The sequence below is a fragment of the Spea bombifrons genome, chromosome 1 (genome assembly GCF_027358695.1).
Source record: "Spea bombifrons isolate aSpeBom1 chromosome 1, aSpeBom1.2.pri, whole genome shotgun sequence".
Taxonomy (NCBI): Eukaryota; Metazoa; Chordata; class Amphibia; order Anura; family Pelobatidae; genus Spea; species Spea bombifrons.
In genome coordinates this window covers 67,413,607-67,437,693 of record NC_071087.1, presented here as the reverse complement: position 1 = coordinate 67,437,693, position 24,087 = coordinate 67,413,607, and the positions used below count along the sequence as shown (strand labels likewise).

At 36.4% G+C, this 24,087-nt stretch overlaps 1 protein-coding gene across 2 annotated transcripts; it reads right to left on the bottom strand.

Annotated features, from left to right (window-relative positions):
* Positions 1-1,493: 1,493 nt before the first annotated feature.
* RASGEF1B (RasGEF domain family member 1B) lies at positions 1,494-23,555 on the bottom strand. 2 transcript variants are annotated; one of them, XM_053463190.1, is made up of 14 exons: positions 23,185-23,555; positions 15,341-15,523; positions 14,276-14,398; positions 13,720-13,857; positions 9,688-9,900; positions 9,522-9,596; positions 9,187-9,282; positions 8,916-9,018; positions 8,181-8,260; positions 7,907-8,002; positions 4,363-4,458; positions 3,565-3,688; positions 2,977-3,049; positions 1,494-2,384 (listed from the first exon to the last, which is right to left on the bottom strand). In XM_053463190.1, exons 2-14 carry the CDS (start codon positions 15,515-15,517, stop codon positions 2,360-2,362), a joined length of 1,419 nt encoding a protein of 472 aa, XP_053319165.1. In that variant the 5' UTR covers positions 15,518-15,523; positions 23,185-23,555; the 3' UTR covers positions 1,494-2,359. The 2 variants fall into 2 exon arrangements, with proteins under 2 accessions (XP_053319165.1, XP_053319173.1); XM_053463198.1 differs by lacking the exon at positions 23,185-23,555 and adding an exon at positions 16,349-16,582.
* Positions 23,556-24,087: the final 532 nt, after the last annotated feature.

Here is a 24,087-nt window from a genome sequence, read left to right as displayed (position 1 = left end):
ACCACATCTATCAAGTGCCTTTTTAATGTTATCACTTCCACAATGCCATTCTACCTACCCTACTAAATGTAACAACTTTATAATAAAAATGTTATTTTTAAATCCCCATACTGTCCTATAATAATCTAACCATGCCATATAGATACAAAATTTGACAGCAGATAAGAACCACTCAGCCCATCTAGTCTGCTCACTTTTAAAAGCAAGAATTTTGAGACCTTTCCAATAATTTATGGACACAAGTATATTTGGCCAGTTAGTCCACTCCTAACGTATACAATGTTCTTGGTGTATTATACCATACACGGGGTAGCCCAATTAAAATTTATAAAATTGGATTTTAAACACTTATTAATAATTATCTATAGTCTTCAATGAATATATTTAACTATGTTAAAGGAATACACAGTTATCTGCATAAATGTGTAGGGTATACAAAATTTCAAACCACGCATTTTTCACTATAAGCAATCTTTCTGCTTATCACACAAACTTAATATTTGAAAGGTCAAAGCGACATTTTAGTTCTGGATATCCTTTATGTGTTTTGGCTAAAAATCACAGATCATACAAATTGTGTATATAAAACTTGAATTTCACCTAAACAATTAGGCCTCAATTCTTTATTAAAGGTATCTTATCACATTCACATCCAATAAATAATGCGCTATTTAATGATAAATTAATTCATATGCTTGGTTGTTCCAACAAAATAAAATTAATTTCTTTGTAAGTTTCAGAATGAGCGAATACACAGAGCCGGGTTGGTACTCCTGCCACCTTCCAACTGTTGGACTACAACTCCCAGAGGGCAATGGAAAATGTAGTGTATAAGGTGATTTGGCGCCATGTTGTCCAAAACCTGCTAAACCTCTATTATACAGAGATAACATTGGCTTGTTAGAATTACACTGAGGGTTTTGTAATGCTTAATGTTAACAATCCACATTGTATATGGGTCAGTAGGCCCACCAATTAGATCGAATTAAGCAAAAGGCTAAGTGTGTTTTTTGAGCCCACCCCTACCAGAAAAAGGGATCGTAATGAGGGGAGAGAGGGGAAGGATCTGGTATCGCCTTTTGCCTAGGGTACATTAGGTTTAGTGACCTACTTTATAACTGGAGTAATAAAGCAAACCCGTCTTAATAAAGCACATGTTTGCAAATCATACATATATGTGCACAGATACACAAATATATACCTATCTACAGTATATAACACAAGCATTATACATACCCTCATTATGCTACCATTAAAAAACAACATCAAAAGGGAGTTTAAATCAATTTCCACCAGTCTCTGTACTTCCAAGTATTTCTGCGAGCACAATGCACATGCTCTATAAACCTCTAGCACCATTTAGATGACATGCTTACTTTATGTGTCTGACCTCTTCTGATTTGCTGCAAGCAGTTATCTCAGAATCTATGCATGTGTGTTTCGTTCTGGTTATATGCCATAAAATCAGATGACTGTTCAGCCCAACAAACAGGAACTCTAAAAGCTGATGTTTATGAAATAAAGCCCAATTATAAAAAAATAATTCTTATAAAAATGTTGAACAAAATACAGGATATCGCTTCAGTAATGCCTTCAGTGCACTTTTGTACCATTCAGTTTTGCACAGGTCATGTAGTAATAAATAGGGAAAAAAATATACAGCATATATAACAAAATATTACAAGGGACTGCAAAATGGTTGGGGGAAAAAGACGACAAAAATATACAGTGTTTGTAAACAGATTTCTCTATTATAATAAAAGTCCAATGAAAGAGTCCACAGGTTCCATCGCAGTCAAAATTAGCTTTAGCTATGTACCATTGGGAAGCAGACCGCTGTGGGCAATTTCCAATTATCATTGTTTTCCAGTAAATGATATTGTTCACATTATTTACCATCCAGCAGTAAATATGAACTTTAAGAAAAGAAACAAGTGTCTACGGGTTAGGAACCCCCGCCAGCGAGTGGCTGTCCAAGATCACGCAGAAAATCCTTTCTTCGTTTCAGTTTTCTTCTATTTCGTGTGTTTGTTATAGTGTACATGGCATCGCTGGAAGCAGTGTTTAGATCGATAAGCATGTTGCAGAGTCCAGTAAGAGTTCTAAATATGCTACAGAGAAAGGAAAACTCAGCATAATGGGGACTGTGAAGTATTCCATTATTAATGTCCTAAGTAGGTTTCATGGTCCAGTCACCAGAAATTCATTTCTTCTGCTTGTCTGCTCTCAATCTGTCATGATTTACCTCCACTGTGAGGTAAAGTTTCAGCTGCCTACTCAGCTGTCATCACTCAAATCCCACTCAGTGCAATATGTGTCCATAAATAATGGCCTTCTTCACACGTAGGCATTTTACACATTAGACTCTGCCCAAAAGCCCTGACCTAGAAGAAAATACATAACGTTAAACTTAATCAGGACACAAATAACCATCTGGATAATAGGATTTTTCCCACATGAAATAGAGAAGAAATGATTTATAGGTGTATTTATTTAATATAAAAAAACATGACAAATTGATTTTTCATTACACTGAACTATATATAAATGTAGAAAAATACCACTGCAAGTTATGAGTTTAGTAAAAAATTAAATAATTCCAAAGAAGTACAATCTCAGTTAAAAGACCAGATGTAAAAAATGCAATGTTCATAGACGGTTAATAAAAATAAACAAAACCCTTGCGAGATTTCTGTGGGGAAAAGCAAGTCTGCTGGCTTGTCTGGTGGATGTAGATGGGTGTTAAATAATGCTATTTGTGAGCATACACGTGCAGCTAATTTCAAATGTATGCAATACTAAATATATCATTTAGGTTTCACACAATACTAAAGGAAAAACAATATTATTTATTGATTTGCATCGTATAGTGCCATGTTCTGCATGGGTGTGCATGCATTTTCATGCTGGACTTCCCAGTGTCCAAGACTCGTATGAAACTCTGATTGATTGATTTAAATGGCTAGTGACACAAACCTCATAGTCTTCCATCTGTCCTTTTCAATATTATTCTCAGGACCTTCACTTTCATAAGAGGCCAAATAGAGTGCTGAAAGCAGAAACAAGAAATTAATTAGTACTGCACCATTGCCCATAACAAGTTTTGAAACAGACTTTTCATATTTCCTCTGAATGTAAGACTTGATGTCTCTCCGAAGAACTGATAAAGTGTTTTAACGCTACAAACTATTCTTTGTCATTTGTCAATGTGCATGGTGCCACTGTTTACAATGGAAACTAGGCAATCGGATCATTTACATTGTAAAAAAAAAATACCTCACAACCAAGTTAGCGTTGTGGCATTTGATGACAATGTTGTCAGTACAAGGAGCAGCTATAGTCCACAATAATTCCTACAACAACATGCCTAAAATTACAAATAATGTTCAAATACCAATTGTGACCTTTGTGAGGACAACCAGAGACAAGATGACACTGAATGCACGCTGGACTCTCTGTATTGTTAAAGCTAATTTAAGCTAATTTTATTTTATAATGAATACAATTAACTACAAATATCATAAACCATGTTAAAAAGAGGTTTAATTCACATCCTCCTCTTACCGTCCTCACTGAAGATGGAAGCTGTCAGTACATATTGCAGAATTTTCCGGTCTTTTTCAAAAGGGCACTCAACCTGCTTCCAAGTCATGAACTCACTCACTTGCCTTGCTAGCTCCCAGAATTTCTAAAAACAGGGAAAACATAAACACAAATATTTTGAGGACTTATCTTGAAGCTTTCCACTTATGTTATTTTCAACACTGAGTAGGAATTATATACAATGCAATTAAATTATGTAGAGAGCAGCAATTGCAACCCAGTCCATTATTGGACTATAGAAGAGGCTGCTAGTGTTTTTTCATCTAGAACAGAAGCTAGAACTGCAGCGCATCTGAAATGAACTACAAGCAGCAGATCTCATAACGCTTGCGTCAGTCTCGGCTGTTTGACAGCTCGTGCATTTTTTTTGTAAACTAGTAAATAAGTTAGTTTAATTGCATTTTCAAAACCTATGTTATCTCATCCGGGCGTGACAAACCCTGTCAGTTATGTTAATGTTAATGTACTCTGTGATTGTTTTTGTTCTCCATCTGGCAGCACAGATCAGGACGCTCCTTACTTATAGGTAAGGCACTTACAAACATAGGTCTGCTATAATTGTCACAACAATGCCTAGCGACGGTATATTCAACAAGAACTGGAATGCCTATTCCTGCAAGTCAATTCACAACAGCAGGGTTATGAAGCAGGAATAGGCTTTCTGGCTCTTGATGAATGCAGATTATATCTGGCAGACTGACGGTTTCAGTCCATAGTATGTACAAAGACATTACCAAGGTTTGTTCTGGTGGTACTCACTTCAAAATTGATATGACCATTTGGAAGACAATTGGTGCAACCCTCATTCAGGAAGTAGATATCTTTGATTAGAAGACTACAGAAGGGGATCACAATCTACAAAAACACAGAAGATAAAGATAATTCACAAATCCATATTTTTCTTATACGGTTGATTCATTTTTTATATTCCCTATGAAAAGCAGTAAGTATGTTTTGGTTGTGATTAATTGGGAACAAGTACAATTTCAAGTATATATGTAAGGAGAGCCAGGAGTAAACCAAACAATGAGATCAAGAAGAGACCAGATAGATAGTTGCAAATCTTGAAGGTTCTGGGTTTGGTCTATATCCATCAAAACAGAGACTGGGCCTGCACTGGCACAAATTCCCTTTTTTAACCAAAACCCCGTACCAGATACCAATATAAAATATGTAAACATTATTATTATTTGTTGTTTTACATAGAGCCATCATATTCAGCAGAGCTGTACAATGGGTAAACATGACCTAACAAGTGGTAAATAACATAATTCGACTTTGACTCAGAAACAAGGAGGTAAGGATGGCCCTGCTCAAACAAGCTTACAATCTAGAAGATGAAACACAGCAGTTCAGTTTAAGTGAATTAATTCTATAAAAAAGTAGACAATGGGCAGATACCACAGGTAGCCAGTTTCTTCATGGCATGGCACATGATGAATGAAAACCTCTGCCCCTGTTCTAGCATTCTATGAGTGCAATAAAATATTGAACAACTCTGTCTTAGAATGCATGCTGGGCAATGAGCCACATTGGCTGCCCCCCCCCGTCCAAAAAAAACAATAAAATAGATTCAGTAGTAGGTTTTTTTAGCCATAAACTCCACATATGCTTAATGTGAATGTTTTATTTATAAACTAAAAGCTGTAGCACTTAGTTTAGCATAAGCTTGACTTGTTAATTAAAAAAATGACTAATATAGCATGCTGTAAAACCAATATAGATTTATAGCTAAGAAAATGGAGCTTGTCAGCAAGAAATAAACATGAGTTTAATGTAACAAAACACACGTTTTAAACGTAACTTGAAAAGCACTGAATAAAAGATTTTACAGAAAGAACACATTTTTTTAATGCAAAGATAGATTTAATCAAGTGATTTACTAAAATATAAATTTTACAGGCCAGGGAAAACACATAAACAATAAAGCTATGTAATGCTGTTTCCGAGTAAAAATCAAGGTATGTGTTGTAATTCTGTGTCCAAATTAAAATAAAATATGTGAATAAAAATGATCTTTAATTCCAGCGAGTAGCCATAATCACTTACTGTCATGTGATATCAATAACTAATTACGTGCATTAAAATGGCTGCTGCTACGAGTTGCACCATTCTTTTACATAAGTGAAATCTGGTCTATTGGCAGCTAGAAAAATTCAGCCACGTGAGCCGTTTAAAGCACACCTGTTAGACTATACATCATCTAGTACTGTAAATACTACCTTAAGATGGGTTCAGTGTCTTGTCTAAACCTGAACTGGTGGTAAAACAGTTCAAAATGCATTGTTTGCAATACAACACCCTGACTAATCCCCAAATAGATTCATACATTCTAGCCTGAGACGATGTAGAAAAGCTACATTGTTATCAACACAAAATTAAGTCTATTTAATGAGTCAATTGGCTGCGCACACACACACTAGCATAACTTAAATAGATACATTTTATATGTATATTACACACTATAAGAAAAATGTAAAGAATCCACAAGACGCATATAAAGATAGCATTGTCTAAAGGCTGAAATTAACATGCTTCACTAGCACACAGAAGTATCTTAATAATTTAACCATTTCAAAGCTGATACATGGAATGTAGCATTAAAAATATCTATGCTGTGTTTATGCTAAACTATATGCCACTGAAGAAGTTGCACAGACTTATTTATTACCATACTGCATTCACTTTCATAAAGATGGTTTCCTTTTTTGTTCTTTCAGCCCAATAAAGTTATTTTACATAGGGTAAGCATACACCAAAATAAATATCAGCATACGTAGTATGTACTGCTGGCTATCCCACATTGCCTTAAATGAGCTTCTGTTGTAGCAACAACCTGAACTACTAACAATTAGCTGTTGATTCTTTGATACACAAAGCCATATACGTGCATCAACAATCTTTTTTTGTGCCTTCGGAAATGAATTACTGAATTGTGGGTATGACGTTAGCATGCAATCTTACTATCTTAATTGTCTGTCTAGACCTTAGACAGGTGATTAAATTCAGACGCTTGACCCTGGTGGCTGTATTAACAACGGTAATTAAAACACTCTTCAGAGGGTCCCCCAAATTCTTTAACTAAAAACAACCCAGAGGCGACTGCTCTCCCTTATCAGCCCCCACACCTCTAATCATCTAGATATGTGTATAGTAAATAGTATGTATGCATTTAAATAAATTATTTCTTTATTTTCCTGATATAGTTCCATTTCTTATCCTATTGTCATAGTGGAAAGTGCATTTTTGTGAATGACTTTTGAGTGCTAATGTTTCAGGTATCTTTTTGTTCTTATTAACATAAAACTATTATAGTGTTCATGTGCAAACGTATTACTGATAGATTGCAATAATGAAATGTAAGCCACACGATTGTCAGTGTTAAAAAGATATATTGTAAATAAACATTATTTACTGCATGGTTGTGCATGCATGTTAAACAAATAATTAAATATGTTTGCATACAATTTATGTAGACTATACCCCAAGCAATTCAAGGCTTTTAATTATGTTTTCTGGAAAGTAATGTCCCATTTAAAGCAAGCTGTTGTAAAATCAATGTAGCATAACAGACACCGTTTATTACAGCTTCTGAATAAAACATGATTTAAAAGTTTCTTAGCATGCACAAGCTTATCTTGGCAGGTAGTTAAAAAGGGGATTTTTGTGGACAAGTGTTCCATTGCTGTATCATTTATCTCCTCCTCACCATGATGGCCAGTGAATGAGCTTTGTTCCCCAGTAGAACCTTGTGTACATATCTTAAATGTGTGGGGAGAATGCCCAGCCCTGTCAGCTTTAATACCTATGGCAGCCAACTTATATATAAAACATATATCTTATCTCATATTGTATAGCTGTATCTGCTGATTATTTAGAATTTTCACTTAAGTGAATCAGGGTTTGACTTTACGGGGCCTATCCAAATGATTGGTTAGCTTCTGGACTGGTTAGTATTTGGCAACTCACATGCTTTACTTAATACTATTTATTCTCTACTGCATATTACTGTGGATCAAGTCAGCATTCAATTATAAGTTAATATAAAAAAAATTACTAATAATGTCAAAACTATTGAGTCAGAAAAGAGTTAAAGCCTATATTGTATGTTATTTCGTAATGTTTATTGTCCATTTCTATTTGTTATGCTTAGAAGGCACCTTGCAGTTCCTATATGACCCTCGAGTATACATTAATATTCTATATCACAGAAATAATTTCCGGTTGTCAGAATCTACAGAACAAACAGCAGGGTGGCAACAGGCCACCTGCACATGTTATCAGTCTGTTTGCTAAGCCATACCCTTTCTCTGTTGCTGTGAGCTGTTAGCGACCTTTGAGCTGCTCCTCGCAGAGCTGTTCTGTAGTTGTAAAAATTGCTAGAAGGATCCATCTGATGCTGTAGGGAGAAATAACAATTTTTAGAACAAAAGATGAAAACTAATCCTCCCAAAAATTGAATGTTTTTGTCATGGCAATTCTACATACATGCATTGGTGATCTAATCCTCAAGATTCAAGATTGGTGTTATATATTTATATGTGTGCATCAAACTATATAAAATCTGTGTCACATACCTCAAGAATATCAAACTTGGCAGTTTTGACCTTCGCCCACGTTTTCTTAAGCCTGGACACTGGGCTCATGTTCATGCCAGCTTTAAGAGAGCACAAAGTAAGGAAATTAATTACAAATATGAAAGCCAGTTCTCCTGAGTTTAACTATGTGCCTGTTTTTTGAAATGCTTAACTTGGGTTTTTACTTATCTTGTATATTTGCTAGAACATTTTAGTTTAACTGCAATACATGACTAAATGTAACTGTGATATATTCAGACAAATTAGCATTTTATTATTTATTCTTGAAGCTAATTTATATTCCACATTCCTAAATTAGCATGATTTGAACAGACAGACTGGTACTATATCATTTTCTTTTTTAAAACTAAATATAGCCTTTTCATGTTAAAAATTATTTTGAAATGTGATAAACAGAAGAGTACTGCCAATACAGCTATTAAGCCAAGGTTTATTGTTGACATTTGTACAGCTAATGTTAAGTGTCTGGTTCTTAGCAAGATTTGAGAATAGGTTACAAACAGAATTTACAGAACGTGAAATTTTTCCTTCCTGGTGTATTCTTTTTATCATATGTATCAAATGTATAGATCAAATACATGTGACACCAAGTTAGGTTTAGGTTAGTTTCATATATATGTATGTGATCCGTAGGAATTTAGTACTGTTTTAAAAAAGAAAAATAGGGTGCCTTTAGGTTGCATTTTTGGTACAAAGCCAAGCTGTAACACTTACAAATGATCGCCATTAGCGAATTAAAGTTTCCAATGTTGAAGCATTCTCGGGCAACATCAATGAAGAACTCTATCATCCGTGCTCTGTGCTTTTTCTTCACAGGCTGGAAAAAAAGGTAAACATAATGCTGTTAATATGTAAAAAAAAAAAAAAGTTTAGAACAAGACTTTAATTTGATTGTTTTAAGTCTGTCAATTTTGTCATAACTATTGAAGATATGTACTGTAAAAAGTGTTGTGTAAACGGTTGGCACTACATAATAATGTCCTACCATGCAGATCTCCGTGGCCACCAAGTAGCTAAGACGATTGAACCATTCAACATATGCCTCTAGATTCCGGGTCTTCTTTCGGTCACCATAGCAGCTCTAAGAAAGGGGAAACAATTTGTTACTCCATTTGAATTCATGAAAAGTTATTCGTTTTGGAGAAGAGTATGAAGAGTCTTCATTATTTGCATAAAGATTAAAAAAAAAAACAATACCTAAGTTTCTATTATATAATGCTGTATAGCACACCCAAATGTGGTTTTCTTTTTTTATATGTAAATATAAAGTATATTTATTTCCATACTGTCAAAAACTGGGATAAAAATGGCTTATAATACCTCATTATTGTCTAATGGATCCTTCTGCACAAATGCTTGGACAAATTCTTCTGGTCCAATGTAACTTAGCCTCTCCTGGAACAGAAGCATTAACAACATATTAATACCAGAAACATAAGTTACATTCCAGATACTGATTATAATTCTGAGGTCAGGTGCCACATACCAGCTCTATGTGAGTGAGCTGTTGGGCTAAGGTGTAGGGGTCACTGCATACTGTGATGATGTCCCTTTGTATGGACTGTGGTTTGTTCTTGAGGATAGTCATACGATCAGTGGACTGTGCATTGATTTTTGCAATCAGTTCCTCATATTGACTTAGTGCGGTCAACTTGCGGATAAGATTCTGGATGATCTGCTGTACATTTTTTCGGTACATCTGCAACAAAACATTCATGTTATTAACAAAAATAAACACAATGTGTGAAAAAGTATACTTGCTACTGGGAATGATGTTGTTAACGCTGCATTTAAAATAAAAATGTCAAGTAGAATAGGTACAACAGCACCTTTAAGCTGATGTGACAGTTAAAAGTAATGTTTCTAGTTGATCTTTGTAAAATAAACAACATTACCACTGCAGCCAGTGTGAATCACCCAAATGTTATTTTGTAGAATTCTTAGTAATATAATGCTTGCATCTAGAAAGTTCGGGGCTGTGAATTTCAAAGTCCACAGCATGAGAACTGCCTACTTTGCTTTATCAAATCAAAGATTGGTTGGCACAATGCCTCCTGAGATTTGAGAAAAGAAATGTGCCAGAACAAAAACAATGTTTATACGTTTTGATACTAAAAAGGGAATACAACATTGCTTTATACGGTTTGATCCCAAAGGTGATACCAAAAAGATCTAACTTTTAATAATACTTGCAGAAAAAATGATTAATTATCAAGATGAAAGTCAGAACCGTTAATGTAATTACTGTAATTATTCCACAGCAGTATTCATTTTCAACATTACATCCACCATTGTTAGCTACTGCAAAATAAAAATATACGTAGAAAGCATTTGATGTTGCTGATTTCAGATGTATGATGTGGATTATTACACGTGTATGTTCGCTATTCTGTTTCAACTCTATAAGGAAAGCCCATGTATATATTTGCTTGCCATGTGTCTAAGAAGAGCTGTGACTAGATGCCCGACAGTAAGCTGGGGAAAAAAATAATCTGTGGACACCCAATTAGCTGGAATTAAGTAAATCGATACTGAATAAAATACCATCAATAAATAAACATGTAAAATTTTCTTTTTTTTTAAAAAAAAAAGCCTCAAGTATTAAGCCAGTATCACAACCTCATGCTGACGAGTCCCATTAAGGACGAAACAGCTGTCCATGAGTGGTGATCTGGCTACTGTACCTCTTACCCGAGTTTTGTCTAAAGGCTGTCTTGTACAGCAGGCAATTACTTTCAAGGAATCCATGTATAAAGTGGATATAGAGGCAAGAGGTGATCTTGTTGACCTTGCACCTACCCAGAATGCCTTGTGGTTGTGGCAGCACCATGAGATTTCTGAGGGAAAAACAAGCCTTCTGGCTTGTCTGGTGTCTGTAGATGAGTGTTTAATAACGCTTCTACTACCGTTTTTAAAAAAAGTGTAGTCATGAGAATTGGGGACTTTTTGCAGCAGTCTTGGATTGATGAAAAGAGGAAATACATGTAGCTATTTTCCTAACAGCCCATGAGTGGTTTTAACCCCTTAACGACAATCCACGTACATGTACGGGGTTGCCATGCAACGCGATAACGACAATGCCCGTACATGTACGTGGTAACGTTATTTGCCGTTTACCGCGGCGTTTTCGCCGCGATCGGCGGCATCGCGGTTTTCCTGGAAGCCTCACAAGTGAGGCTATCCAGGCAAACCAAAAAAAAAGGTTTTGCAACCTTACGATCTCCGCAATTCACGGAGATCGGCGGTTGAAACAACAGACCGGCGATGCAAATCACCGGTCTGTTAAACACGCCCCCCGAGCCCGATTCAAATCGGGTAAGAGGCATTCCAGGCTGCTTCTACATTGAGGCATGCCTGCAATGCCCCAGAGGGGGCTTCACAACCTCCGGATCGCTGTGATTCACCGTGAATCACGGTGATCGGTGGGTTAAACGACAGACCAGCGATTCATATCACTGGTCTGTCAATCACGCCCCCCCGAACCAGATGCAAATCTGGTGAAGGGCATTCCAGACTCCCTCTTTGTTGAGGGAAGCCTGCAATGCCCCAGAGGGGGCTTCACAACCCCCCCGATCGCCGTGATTCACCGTGAATCGCAGCGATCGGTGGGTTAAACGACAGGCCAGTGATTCAAATCACTGGTCTGTCATTCACGCTCCCGCCCCTGCCCCCGATGCAAATCGGGTGAGGGGCATTCCAGGCTGCCTCTTCATTGAGGCAAGCCTGCAATGCTCAGGGGGGGGCTTCACAACCTCCCGATCGCCGTGATTCACAGTGAATCACGGCGATCGGTGGGTTAAACGACAGACCAGTGACTGAAATAATTACCTACTGTCACAAAAAAAGTACAAATAGGTATATATGTATAAGTTTTTTTTATACACAATTAGCGCTACATACAATTAGCACTGTATCTTCCCAAAAAAATCCCACACGCAAAGAGTTAAAATATTAGGATTATAAATGCCCATAGTGTGCCTAAGTTTTAAAAAATTATGATTTGATGGGGTAAATTCAATTGGCTGGCTTCAAAGATGTCCCAAGTATGGGACGTGGGCACAGAGTGACCAGATGTATAAATGGCAAAAAAATACACACCTCACAAAGGTGGCCTTTTACCTCCCAAATAACCCAACAAACCCCTGCATGTGGGGTATCACTGCGCTCAGGAGATGTTACTGAACACATATTGGGGGGGGGTTTGGCAGTGACATATACGAGGAGCGATAAATTTATACCTGAAGTACAACGTGTGTGAAAAAAATACAAAAAAAAATTACTACCATAAAGTTTGACAAAAGCTAGTGGTAGAATTAGTGCATGGAAAGGGTTAAAATACCAGCATTTCAAATACCTTGGGGTGTCTAGTTTTTAAATATATATGGTTTGATGGGGTAAATTGCATTGGCCGGCTTCAAAGATACCCGAAATGGCACATGGGGCAGAATGACCAACTTTGGGGAAAAAATTGTTTTGAAATAGCAAAACGCTACCTGTACTTAATGCCCCAAAACGTGCAGAAAAAAGCAAAAAAAACATAAAAACATTGGGTATTTCTAAACTCAGGACAAATAGTCGAATCTATTTAGCAGGTTTTATCATTAGTTTTTGCAGATGAGTAAAAGTTTTTTTGTTTAAAATGTGAGAGAAAGTAATTTTTTAACAAAAAATCACCATATTTTATCATTTTTTGTATAGTAAATTAGATGGTATGATAAAAATAATGGTATCTAAAGAAAGCCCTGTTTGTCCTGAAAAAAACAATATATAATATGTGTGGGAGCATGAAATGAGAAAGAAGAAAATCACAGCTAAACAGTAACACTGAAAAACGTTAAAAGAGCCATTGTCCCGCAATATACTACGAGTAAAAACCCCTATTGTCCTTAAGGGGTTAAGAGGCAACATCCATGTGATAGCAAGGACACAGTAAGGTGACAGAGAACTGTGTACGCTTTTAACACCATCTGTTGAATGCAATGCATTAGATCTACCATGTGAAATGGTCTATATTGCTGTGTGGCCTTTTAAAGTCATTCCCAAAAATCATAAAAGCTCTGTAATACTGCTTTGTTTGGCAGCGTAATTAAGCCTAACAGTCAAAACAACATCACCCTTTCAAGTGTGAGCAATACATCAGGAACCAACAACCCTGTCCACCTTTCATACTCAGCTTTAGAACACATTCATTTATGCATTTAAAAGTAGTAGACAATGTGGTTATCTATGTGGTTTTAGGATAGTTAAATTCCACCCATCACATGCAATGTATGTGGATATGATAGCTGAATGTTACCATATATTTTATATGTTTTTGTATGCAAATGTATAGATATTTATCCCTGTCAACCAGCCAATTGCCAAAAATCATCTGTTCTTATTTTGCAGGAAAATTACTGCCTTCACACAAGCATTTATTTTACTGTACGTGTCAAGACAAACAGTGTTATTCTGCAGTCAGGATGCAGATACTTGGACAAGCATTGGTAGACAAAACAAAAATAAATAGACACCCTACCTCATCTCCATTTGTTATTCGGTGAGCAGTGTCTTTCAGATTTCGCATCATTCTCTCATCCCTAAAATCATAAGGGAATGTCTCTGTCCATTCTGTAAGAAGCTGAAGGATTTTCGGAGCAATTTTTCTTACATTACTCTATTAAGGAAGCAAACAGAGGTTATTCAGGGTGATATCTCTAAACCAAACTGCAAAAACATGTTTTAAACAATTAGAATGTATTTGGTGCTGTAGAAGTCAAGTGGGCTTTTGAAACGACAGTGATGCCTTTGTCAAAAACTGGGTTATTAACTTGGCATCGCCCATCTGTAGGTGTGGTGTGTGTATATAGATTCCTTCTAGGGTGCAGTATGTAACATCTATGTTTTGGATACTATGAGATCAAGCTATGGCATAATGCTAAATTGTAAGTATGTCTGCTGCAGCTATGGCTAAATGACCAGAAGCAGCTCTATACAGCACTGTCATTTCTAGTCACGTCCTTTTGCTCGGATAATAAAACCAGTGACTTTTCTCACCAGTTGTAGGCCTATGAAATTGCTCATTCATTACATACCTTATCAGCTCCACGCTCGTTTAATTTTTGCTGTTCCAAACAAACATGGCAGACTTTAGCCATTAGTTCAAAGGGATGTATGAACAGCCGAGAACTCAACAAGAAGGTGAAGATATACGTTCTCTGAAGACAAAACAGAAAAAAATATAAATGCACATTTATATAACGCAATAAAAAAAAACTGTATTTCTTATAATTTCCTACACTGATGCGTGTGTCATTGTATGAAAACCATTATTATTTCATTACAGTGATTGGTCTGACAAAATCACTTCAGTGCCAAACAGGTCCAACACCAACACATTCATCATCATATATAAGACTTTTGACAAATGTAGTGTAATCACTTTAAACCAGAATAGTTTTATTGTTACATTTTAGGAATTACCGGATTGACCAATAATATAAACACAATATTATTAATATATGCTGCTTTGATAAATAATGCACATATTCATTTGCCTCATTGCCCGCCCCCCCCAGTTAATTTCTGGGCAGAAGATGTCTTTGGCTGAATGCATCTCCGTGTAAGTTATATACTTACCACAACTTGAGCATCGGCTCACCGAAAGTCACACTGGGTTTTAAGGAGACACTTTATACACTTTATACAGGTGCGGAAAGTACCCACATAACTTCCTGCCACTGAATGAATACTTCAAGCTGCCAATTAGTGGTGTGAAACCAAGGGTAGCTGTGAAACAACTTCTACCCAAGGCAGTTTTTTTTATATTTATAGTTTTGTTATTTGGGCTGTCAGGGAAAGTAACCTGTCCTTTGAAATGACTATTTTAATAGAGGCTGGATTACCAATCTTCAGAATTTAAAGTTTAAGGGCACACCCCACAATAAATTAAAAGGCAAAAATATTGTACTACAGAATGTTCCCAATTCACATTATTGTCACCCACTAGTTGCGTAGCAAACTTTATCTATCGACCAGCCCTAAGTGTTACAGTGATAAGCTATCTGTGTGTTTCCTGTGCTGAGAGTTTCCTTTGTAAGCATTCATTGCCAGAAATAATAGGCTTGACAACAGATTATTTTCAGTTTCCTTAAACTTACATCCGGATAGTAATCAACGTTGGGCACTAAGTGTTGGATGAGTGCTTCCAGAGATCCAGAAAGCAGGTTATTATCTTGGTAATACAGGTCAGAACAGCCCTCTTCTTTACATTGATTTAAGTTCCGGTTAAAACCGCTGCTGTCAAACATGGCTACAAGAGTTGGCGTCTGAGGCATTCTCTCCTAGTTTAATAAAAAGGAATAGAAAAAAAGTATGATAATTTGACACATTTCAAGAAAACACATTAAAATATATTCTGAGAAAAAAAAACAAAACTTAATTTAAGACAATATTTAGACTTCCAGGTACACGTGTTAAGAGGAAAATAAAAGTTAAACATTTTGCAAATGATATGCCTACGCTCAGATATTTGAATAAGAAAATAGAAACCCATATTTTTCAAAACTCATCCATTTTAGAATCTCTGTATTTGTCCATGACCTCCTTACTGCTTGTGCAGATACGAAAAAGTTGTATGTAACTCATCAAGAACAACAAAAAAATAATAATAATAAAAAAAATTATATATATATATATATATTATTAAACCAAAATTAGAAAGGGAAATTAAAGTTGCTCATATAAAATATAATCCATTATGGCTAATTTAGGAGTGCTATTCTTTTTATAAAGGAGCAGATGTTATGGCTCCCCTCCCCCACTTCTCAAGCTATCTACATTATGTGGAGCCTTGTTTGGAACTGTGGACAATAGTAAACACCAGTCTGTGCAGCCATATGATCACAAATGCAGGGAGTGAAGTGACAGCCTGCAGTTAAGTAGCTTCTTTCCATCTGTACATCTATACTGTCAGCACAAGAGAGTCTTCAAAAAGGGTTCAGCAGCAGGACTATTAAGTTATTAGCTAGATTCCTGGGGACAAAATGTAGAGCACACACACACACACACTTACAGCCCCTGGCAGCACAGCCAAACAATAGAACTATTCAGATTATATCAATGGGTACACAATACGAGAAGGCAAAGTCCATCACACATACACTCACATAAACAATGGAGGCTGCTGGGAGTTCAGGCCTCACTAATGGTTCTTTTTATCTACTCAAAAAAAAAAAAAAAAGAATATCTGCATTAAAATAGGGCACAGTTCCTGATCGCATAAAGTAAAAATAAAAGCCACTTCGTGCATCTGCTCAGCTGCAAGTAGGACAGCCGTCACTGCAGTACAAGAGAAATTAAATAATACACGTGTCCCAGTTTAGAGATTTTGAATGCTGATATAATGGGTACAACTGTGTCTCTTTGGCCAGACACAAAGGCTGGAAGCCAAGAATGTAAAACAAATAAGAATTGGGACATTCTGGTCAAGATTATAGGACTGAGTTTACCAAAGCAGGATTTAACATTACAAAATACACCCTTTAATGACCAAACAAATAAGTAAAGCCTTGAAATTGAGTGCATTATTTTTGCACACCAAGAACTAAAACACAATTAGTAATAACTCATAATTTCCCTTCTTGGTAATTGTAGACTATTAAATATTATGTGTAGACAAACTGAAACGCCCCATGTAAGTTTAATACCCCTTTGCATTTGCGTGAGTAAAAAACAATTCTCCATGCAACCGACTCTGCAATTGTGATCTTGCCAACCCTACTCAGTATGACAGTAATTTATCTGGAGAGTTGCCTTTGTATGATAATTCTAGTAAGGATTATTCACTATATCTATTGATGGTTAAAAGAAAACCTTATTAGCTATGTCTGTGTTTTCCCTTTTTTTATATTAATATGGGTTTAATAGATTAGTTTTGGCTTAAGTGTCTGGAGCTTGGCCTATATACAAAAAATACAATATTAACAGCAAAGCAACAATAGTGATTGTACCTGTCAGGGTAACTTACAACTGAATGCCCCTTCAATATGTACACTGAGATATACAGTGGAAGAATGCAACAAGATGTGTGCTTAAATTAAGACCCTCTCATTCCTTTCTGTTTGACAATGGGTCTAATTTGCATTAACGATTATGCAAGAAAGGCCTAAAGAGCTTAGTTGGCGATAATTAAAGAATTAGGTGGTACTTGTCACTAACTGCCTTTGTATTGAGGGAATCAAAACAAAACCATAAAGATGAAGGATACTCAAGACACGAAAATCCTACTACAACAAGACTGATTATATAGGGTTAACCGAATATGTATGACGTTTGGAAACAATCTATTTAAGTATGTTGTTGCTACATTGTTTGACAATAAAATTGTCAGGACCTTTTAATACAGATAAAGTATTTTGGGGGTATGCTTGGTTTCCTTTCTATTGTTAGTGTGTTTTATTTTATTTGTCCAACAATCGCCTGACAAACCTTGATTGTTAAATCACAAATAACACTAAAAATGCATTTTTATTTATTAAAATCTCTAAATCGTTCTGAATTATCTGCTTCCTTAAAGGAAGTGTGATTCATAAAATCACCAGGCAAGAACATGTATTAGCAGTATAAATTAACCAATAAATGCGATGCTTGTTGACTGTTTCCTTTTGGTTGTGAAACATGCAAATACAATAACAATACCAACCCCATTGATTCAGAGGCATGCAACTTCAAAGATCCAACCCACAGAAATAAACTGGAATAAGGACAGGTTGCCTTATCTCCTTGCCATACATAGCCTGTCTTTGATCTTTGTAGGAACTAAAAAGCTTGTATTGTGTGCGTAATTAAAGGACAAAGCAGCATAGACCCGATTCAGTTAACACTTATCTACAACGGGTTAAAGATCTTTACATAAAATTGCATATATATATATATATATATATATATATATATATATATATATATATATATATATATATATACACACACACACACACACTGTATGCAATATCTAATAATGATATAGCAAAAAATAGCAATAATGATATAGCACATAGTCATATATCAAGAGAATTTCTGTTCAAGGTTATTAACGTAGTGTGAAATAACTGCAGTACTTGATACTTAGCCTCCATAGAGAGGTAACCAGGTTATAAGTATACATGCATTGTCACAGACGTATACATCATCCTATGCACCGTGCATTTACCGAGAGTGTATAACATAAACTAAATTGACAACAGCCCTAGAAAACTCAGTTCATGCAGTAATAAATATATGAAATCCATAGACTGAACATGGCATGTAGGGATTTGCTGATTTCTTCTTTTATATTATGCTGACTGAAGGCATTTACGCACCTTTTCGGGCCGACTCTTGTCTAGACAGGGCAAAAGACGAGAATCATTTTTGACAGCATTCACAAATCATTTTTATTTGTCAGCTAGAGTGTAGGTGACAAGAGGAGTCCGTGGGACTGATGTGTCACCATGATAAACAATGGGTTTTGAAAAGAAAAAAAAAAGACATAAAAAGTAGTCCCCCCCCCCCAACTTTTAATATTAGGCTACTTTGAATCAAGGATAAAGACAATCCTTCTTAATTCAACTACTAAGGGCCAATGTTAATATTTATATATTAATATTTGTACAAAGTGAGGTGAGGCATTTAGCTAAACATTCTAAATACCTCACTTACACAGGCTCCAAGGGCATGGGCATCACAATAAAAAATTCATTAAACTACTTGTTTTCAGGCAAGGATACACATAATTCCTGAAATTATTCACCAATAAATGGTATACCAGTCAAAGAAGGTTAGCACATGCCTATGCTTTCTTTATGTTTTACATAACATAAACATGATGCAGTTCTCTAACCCCTTAAGGAGAATGGCCGGTCCCTAAACCCATTGAAAACAATGCATTTTGAGTCCGTACATGTACGGGCTTTGTCATTAAGGGGCTATTGATGCCACAAGAATGCCTAGCCTAGAACCACAAGTCTCTGACCAAGCTTATTAAAGTCTGTCTCTATTTAGACTGCTCTGTGACAATGTTCCACATACATCATGGGTAGAGATTAGCGGAATAATTTGTCCAGAGCTGTGTAACTTTCTATTAACGCAATAGACCAAAAATGTATTGTTATCTCAATTGTCTAACATAATCTAGGCATTTTCATTCTCTGAACTTTTTTTTAGGTCGAATGAACTCTGCAAATTACAATAGCTGTTCTAACACACCGCTGCCAACATTTAGCCATCAGAGAGGAATATTTCTGAACTGCTACTGGAAGAGACAGTCACAGCCCTTTTCATCACTAAACAGTCACACCTGTTAAAATAGCATGTGCATACTTGTGGTATTTTCCCCAAACAAACTGTACAAAAAGATCTTTAAATAGCACGCAGTCATGTCAGAATGTTGCAGTTGATTGTAAACTTCTGGGCGAGACCGTTTGTTTGTCTTATACTAGGACAATCAAGGTACACGTCAAGGTAGGTCCACAAGATTAATAAGAAAAGAAAAAATGCTTAGACGCAGATACATGTATAGAAAGACTTCATGCAAATGGGAGCAATGAAAAGTATATCCATCACTAAAAATAAACATAAAATGTCCAGCTGGAGAAACTGACAACAGCAAATGCCCCAAATGAAGTCCCAAATGTGAAGCAGTGACCATAGAAACCAATGGAACATCCCCATTGGTTACCCCAAAATCAGAAACATGTCTCAGAGTGCCTTCTCACAAAAGGTACTATAAGAAAAATCCTATTTTATAATATGGATTCTATTCACCAGTTTGTAAAACAATTTCCATAAAAAAATTTATTTTAAAACTCAAAGATCCTCAACATCTACCATAGAAAAAATTTAAAACAGGGCTGCATGCTCAATATTTTGAAAATACTTAATGGGCAGGGCTAGTATTCAGATAGACAGTTCAGGGTCCACAACCTGAAGCTGGGGGTCTTATAGTACCAAAGTCAAGTTCAATCCTGTTCAACCTCATTAAATGTAATGGTTTGCAAACCTCCAAGCTTCACAAGATAAAAAAGGCTCACGTTTTAGATTGCATCCATCAAAAAATAACCTTAGATAATGTTGGTATACAATCCCATTGGGGTTTTTTTAATTGTTTTTGCCCTAACTGGTTTTTCCATGCATTTACACATATACTTTCTTTATTAATTAATTAAGCTTATGTTGGCAGATGGGTCATGAAACAGAGAAATCACTATTCCGCACTACAAAAGTCTTCTTCAGCTGTTGTCGGCATAGCTGAACAGCTTCAGATCATATGTGCTAACAGCACAAAGCAAAGGACAACAGATCTCAAAAATTGACCAACTGTCAGCCTGAGATGGCACCATGTGTTGGCTCTTTAAAACAACTGTTAAAAGTCCATAGCAATATTTTATTGCATTACTGTTTTACAAATAAAGCAGTAATTAAACTTTAAAGACTTACACCTTTATGAAATTATTAACAATTATGAATAATTAACGATACAGACATGTAAAACGCCAATGTGTATGATCAGTTGTAGATTAATTCAGCACTAACCCAATGGCAGCTTGTGGGATATACAATATTAAAGGATTTACTGCTGCTTGCATAGGATTAGTTGTGATTCTCCTGACATGTCCAAGAATAGCCTGTGATGCAATATCATTCCTTATCCTGACCTGTATTATTTCTTAGCTGGACAAATGTGAGCAGTGCTCACATCACATCCGCCGAGAACTCAATATGAGGACAACAACCGTACATCAGAAGCCAAGTTTCATTCATGAAAGGTATTGTAAACATAGGGAATAAAAATAATCATTACTTCAACCTTAATTATAACTTCTGCAAGGTTCTAAAAATAATGTTTGTATGAAGCCACATGACCACAAACCACAGCTTCCCAACAAACACACTTGTTCTCCACTCTATAATTGATCAAAAATGTGTATTTTTGCATAACATAAACATGATGCAGTTCTCTATTGTAGACTTCATTGAGATACTTCTAACCCAGTTTTCAACTACAAAGAAGTGTGATAATGGTTTTAACGTGATAACAATAGCTTTGCTAGCCTCTAACCCTCATTTTAAAGATTGATAAGGCACCATGGAATACCTAAAGTGCTTCCTTTAAAGCAGCATAGGGGATCTCCAGTCAAATTGACTTTATTTAATGGTGATATAATTAACAGGGGTTCTCTATACCTGAGGGCCCTTTGCACAGAAGTAAAACATACAAAGTTTTAATATTTTTTACATTCCAAAAATATTGTATGCTCAACTTGGATAGTGGGAATTTCCTTTTGTACAAAAAACAAACAAACAGGCACACAAGTAAAGAAAAATAGCAAGCTAAATCCCAAAGGATGGTGTCATCCCGTTAAGTACTGATGGAAGACCTAGTGTGAAGGTGAAATTCTCCACCACGTGTCCTTGCTGATAAAACCCATGAACAAAACAAGAACATTTCAAAGATATGATGACACAGACCACTTTGCTTTCTGAAGGTCCTGTGGAACATCAAAAAATGTCCTTTAATGTTTAGTTTATCTTGTGGAAAACCCAACAACCAACATCCATTCACAATGGCTAATCTTACTAAAGGACTGGCAACATAATGGAGGTTCAGCTGGAAAAATCCATTTGTTGTGATTGCCCCAAAAATGGAATTATACATAAGGTACAAACAGGGGAAAACAAAAGCATTTCCCTTTGCCATAGTACTGTATAATACTGTACAATGAGTAAAATATCTTATATATTAGGCCTGGCTTTATGCTTCCAAAACAGTAGATATAACCCAATTTATTGAACGCCATTTACATCAGCTTGCACATTCATAATAGTGATAACCCCCCCCCCATACAAGTGGGAAAAAATTACTTTAAATGTGTTTTCTTACATTTTTATAAAGATATACATATATAGGTATATATACACACTACCCTTCAAAAGTTTGGGTCACTTAGCCATTTTCATGGAAAACAAGGAATTACATTTTGTAGCTATAACATAATTGCAAAAATGGATTTCTAATGATCAATTAGCCTTTTAAACTTAAACTTGGATTAACAACACATTGCCATTGGAACACAGAACTGATGGTTACTCATGAAGAGTCTCTGTACACCTGTGAAGATATTGTCCTAAAAACCTGCTACAATAGTCATTTACAACAATAACAAATTAACAACGTCTACACTATTTCTGGCCCATAGTGACCCCAAACTTTTGAATGGTAGTGATATATATATATATATATATATATATATATATATTCTACTGGAGAATGCCAGCTCTAGATTCCCATATCCATCTTTTTTTGGTTCACACGATTCTGAGTTCCTAATACATGATCTAAATATAGATTAAACACAAATAAACTCCACTGATGACAATGTCCTAGTAATGGGGAACTGCGGCCAACTTGGATCACATTCCACAACACTACATGCAGAACATAGAGTACCGCCTGATAAACCGTAAACAGCAGTGATAGTTCCAGTTTCACTCTAACACATATACACCAGCCCCACTAATAGCTGCTAATCCGACATACTAGCCTTATTATTCACATCCCCATTTGGCTCATTGAGTCATCTTTGTGCTCATTAGAGCTGATGTCATTCCGATGATTATGAAAAACTGGTCAGTACTATTTATATACTCCACGTATGAGATGTTATTATTATTATTCACAACAGGCAATATTTACATCACTGCGTCACTGCAGTCTAATTACACAATTAACGCAAATGTGTGCTAAATTAGATTAAATGTACACTACTGTATGCAGTTGCCCAATTGTATACAAATTGGCCACCATTTAAAACCCCCCAAAACACCCCCCCCTCCACAACTAGTAGTAATAGGATGCGGACCCCACACCACGCAGCAGAGGGCAGTCATCCATGCTGGGGGTTACAGGGAAATTCCATTCAAACGGACCGATCAATTGGAATTCTAAAACAAATACATTTATATTTACCTTGAGAGGCGCTGGGGGTGACGACGGGTTTGAAAATCCCCCTTGCGTCAGGGCTACACTGGGAGTTGGGAATAGAAGCCGAGCACGTCTAGTGATTTGGGATAAAAGGGTTTTAGCTTCAGCAATGATTTTAATATTATTAAATAGTATTTAATAGTCCACTCATTGCGATATAAAGTCCCCCGCTGCCATGGTAGCGTCCCAGATCGTTATAATGGTTCGGGCCGATCTCCAGTGAGTAATCTATGCAGCGTGCGGCTTAAATGCCATTCCGAGTGGAGCAAAGATCGCTGAGGCACTTGCACGATGTCGCGGGCTTTCTGCTCCGGTACACTTGCAGCTTTGGTATCTCAGTACATTCAAAGTTCACTCCTCCTGTGTCCCCTCCCACTGCCCGGTGTTTTGCTTCTCAGTCACTCCCTCCGAATCCCTTTAACACCTCCTAGCGCTATACTATTCATTCCCGACTCACCCTCCCCTCTCTATTCTGTCACTGCTTCCCTCACGGATAAACATCTCCCAGACCTAGACTGTTAAATGGCCTCCCACCTACATCTGAATGACTGGCTCGCCCACTCATATACAGACAGCCGCAGGCCATGCTTATTCCCCCTGCTGTCTCAGCCTCATGGCCGCAGGGGAGACTGCTTAATGTTAATGTGTAGAATAGGAAGAAACAGTCCAAACAGGAGAGAAAAAAACAACACTAGAGGTTAACAACTAGCCGAGACTTTGTATCCAAGATGATATTTTAGGTTATCTCAGTAATTCATTTTCAACTACATGCATAACAAGTAACTAGATCATCATAATAAAAATACATGCTGGCCAATGTGTGCCACCCAAATATTGGGTTGGTATCAATCTATTCAATCTATAGAAAATCAATTAAAAATGTCAAAA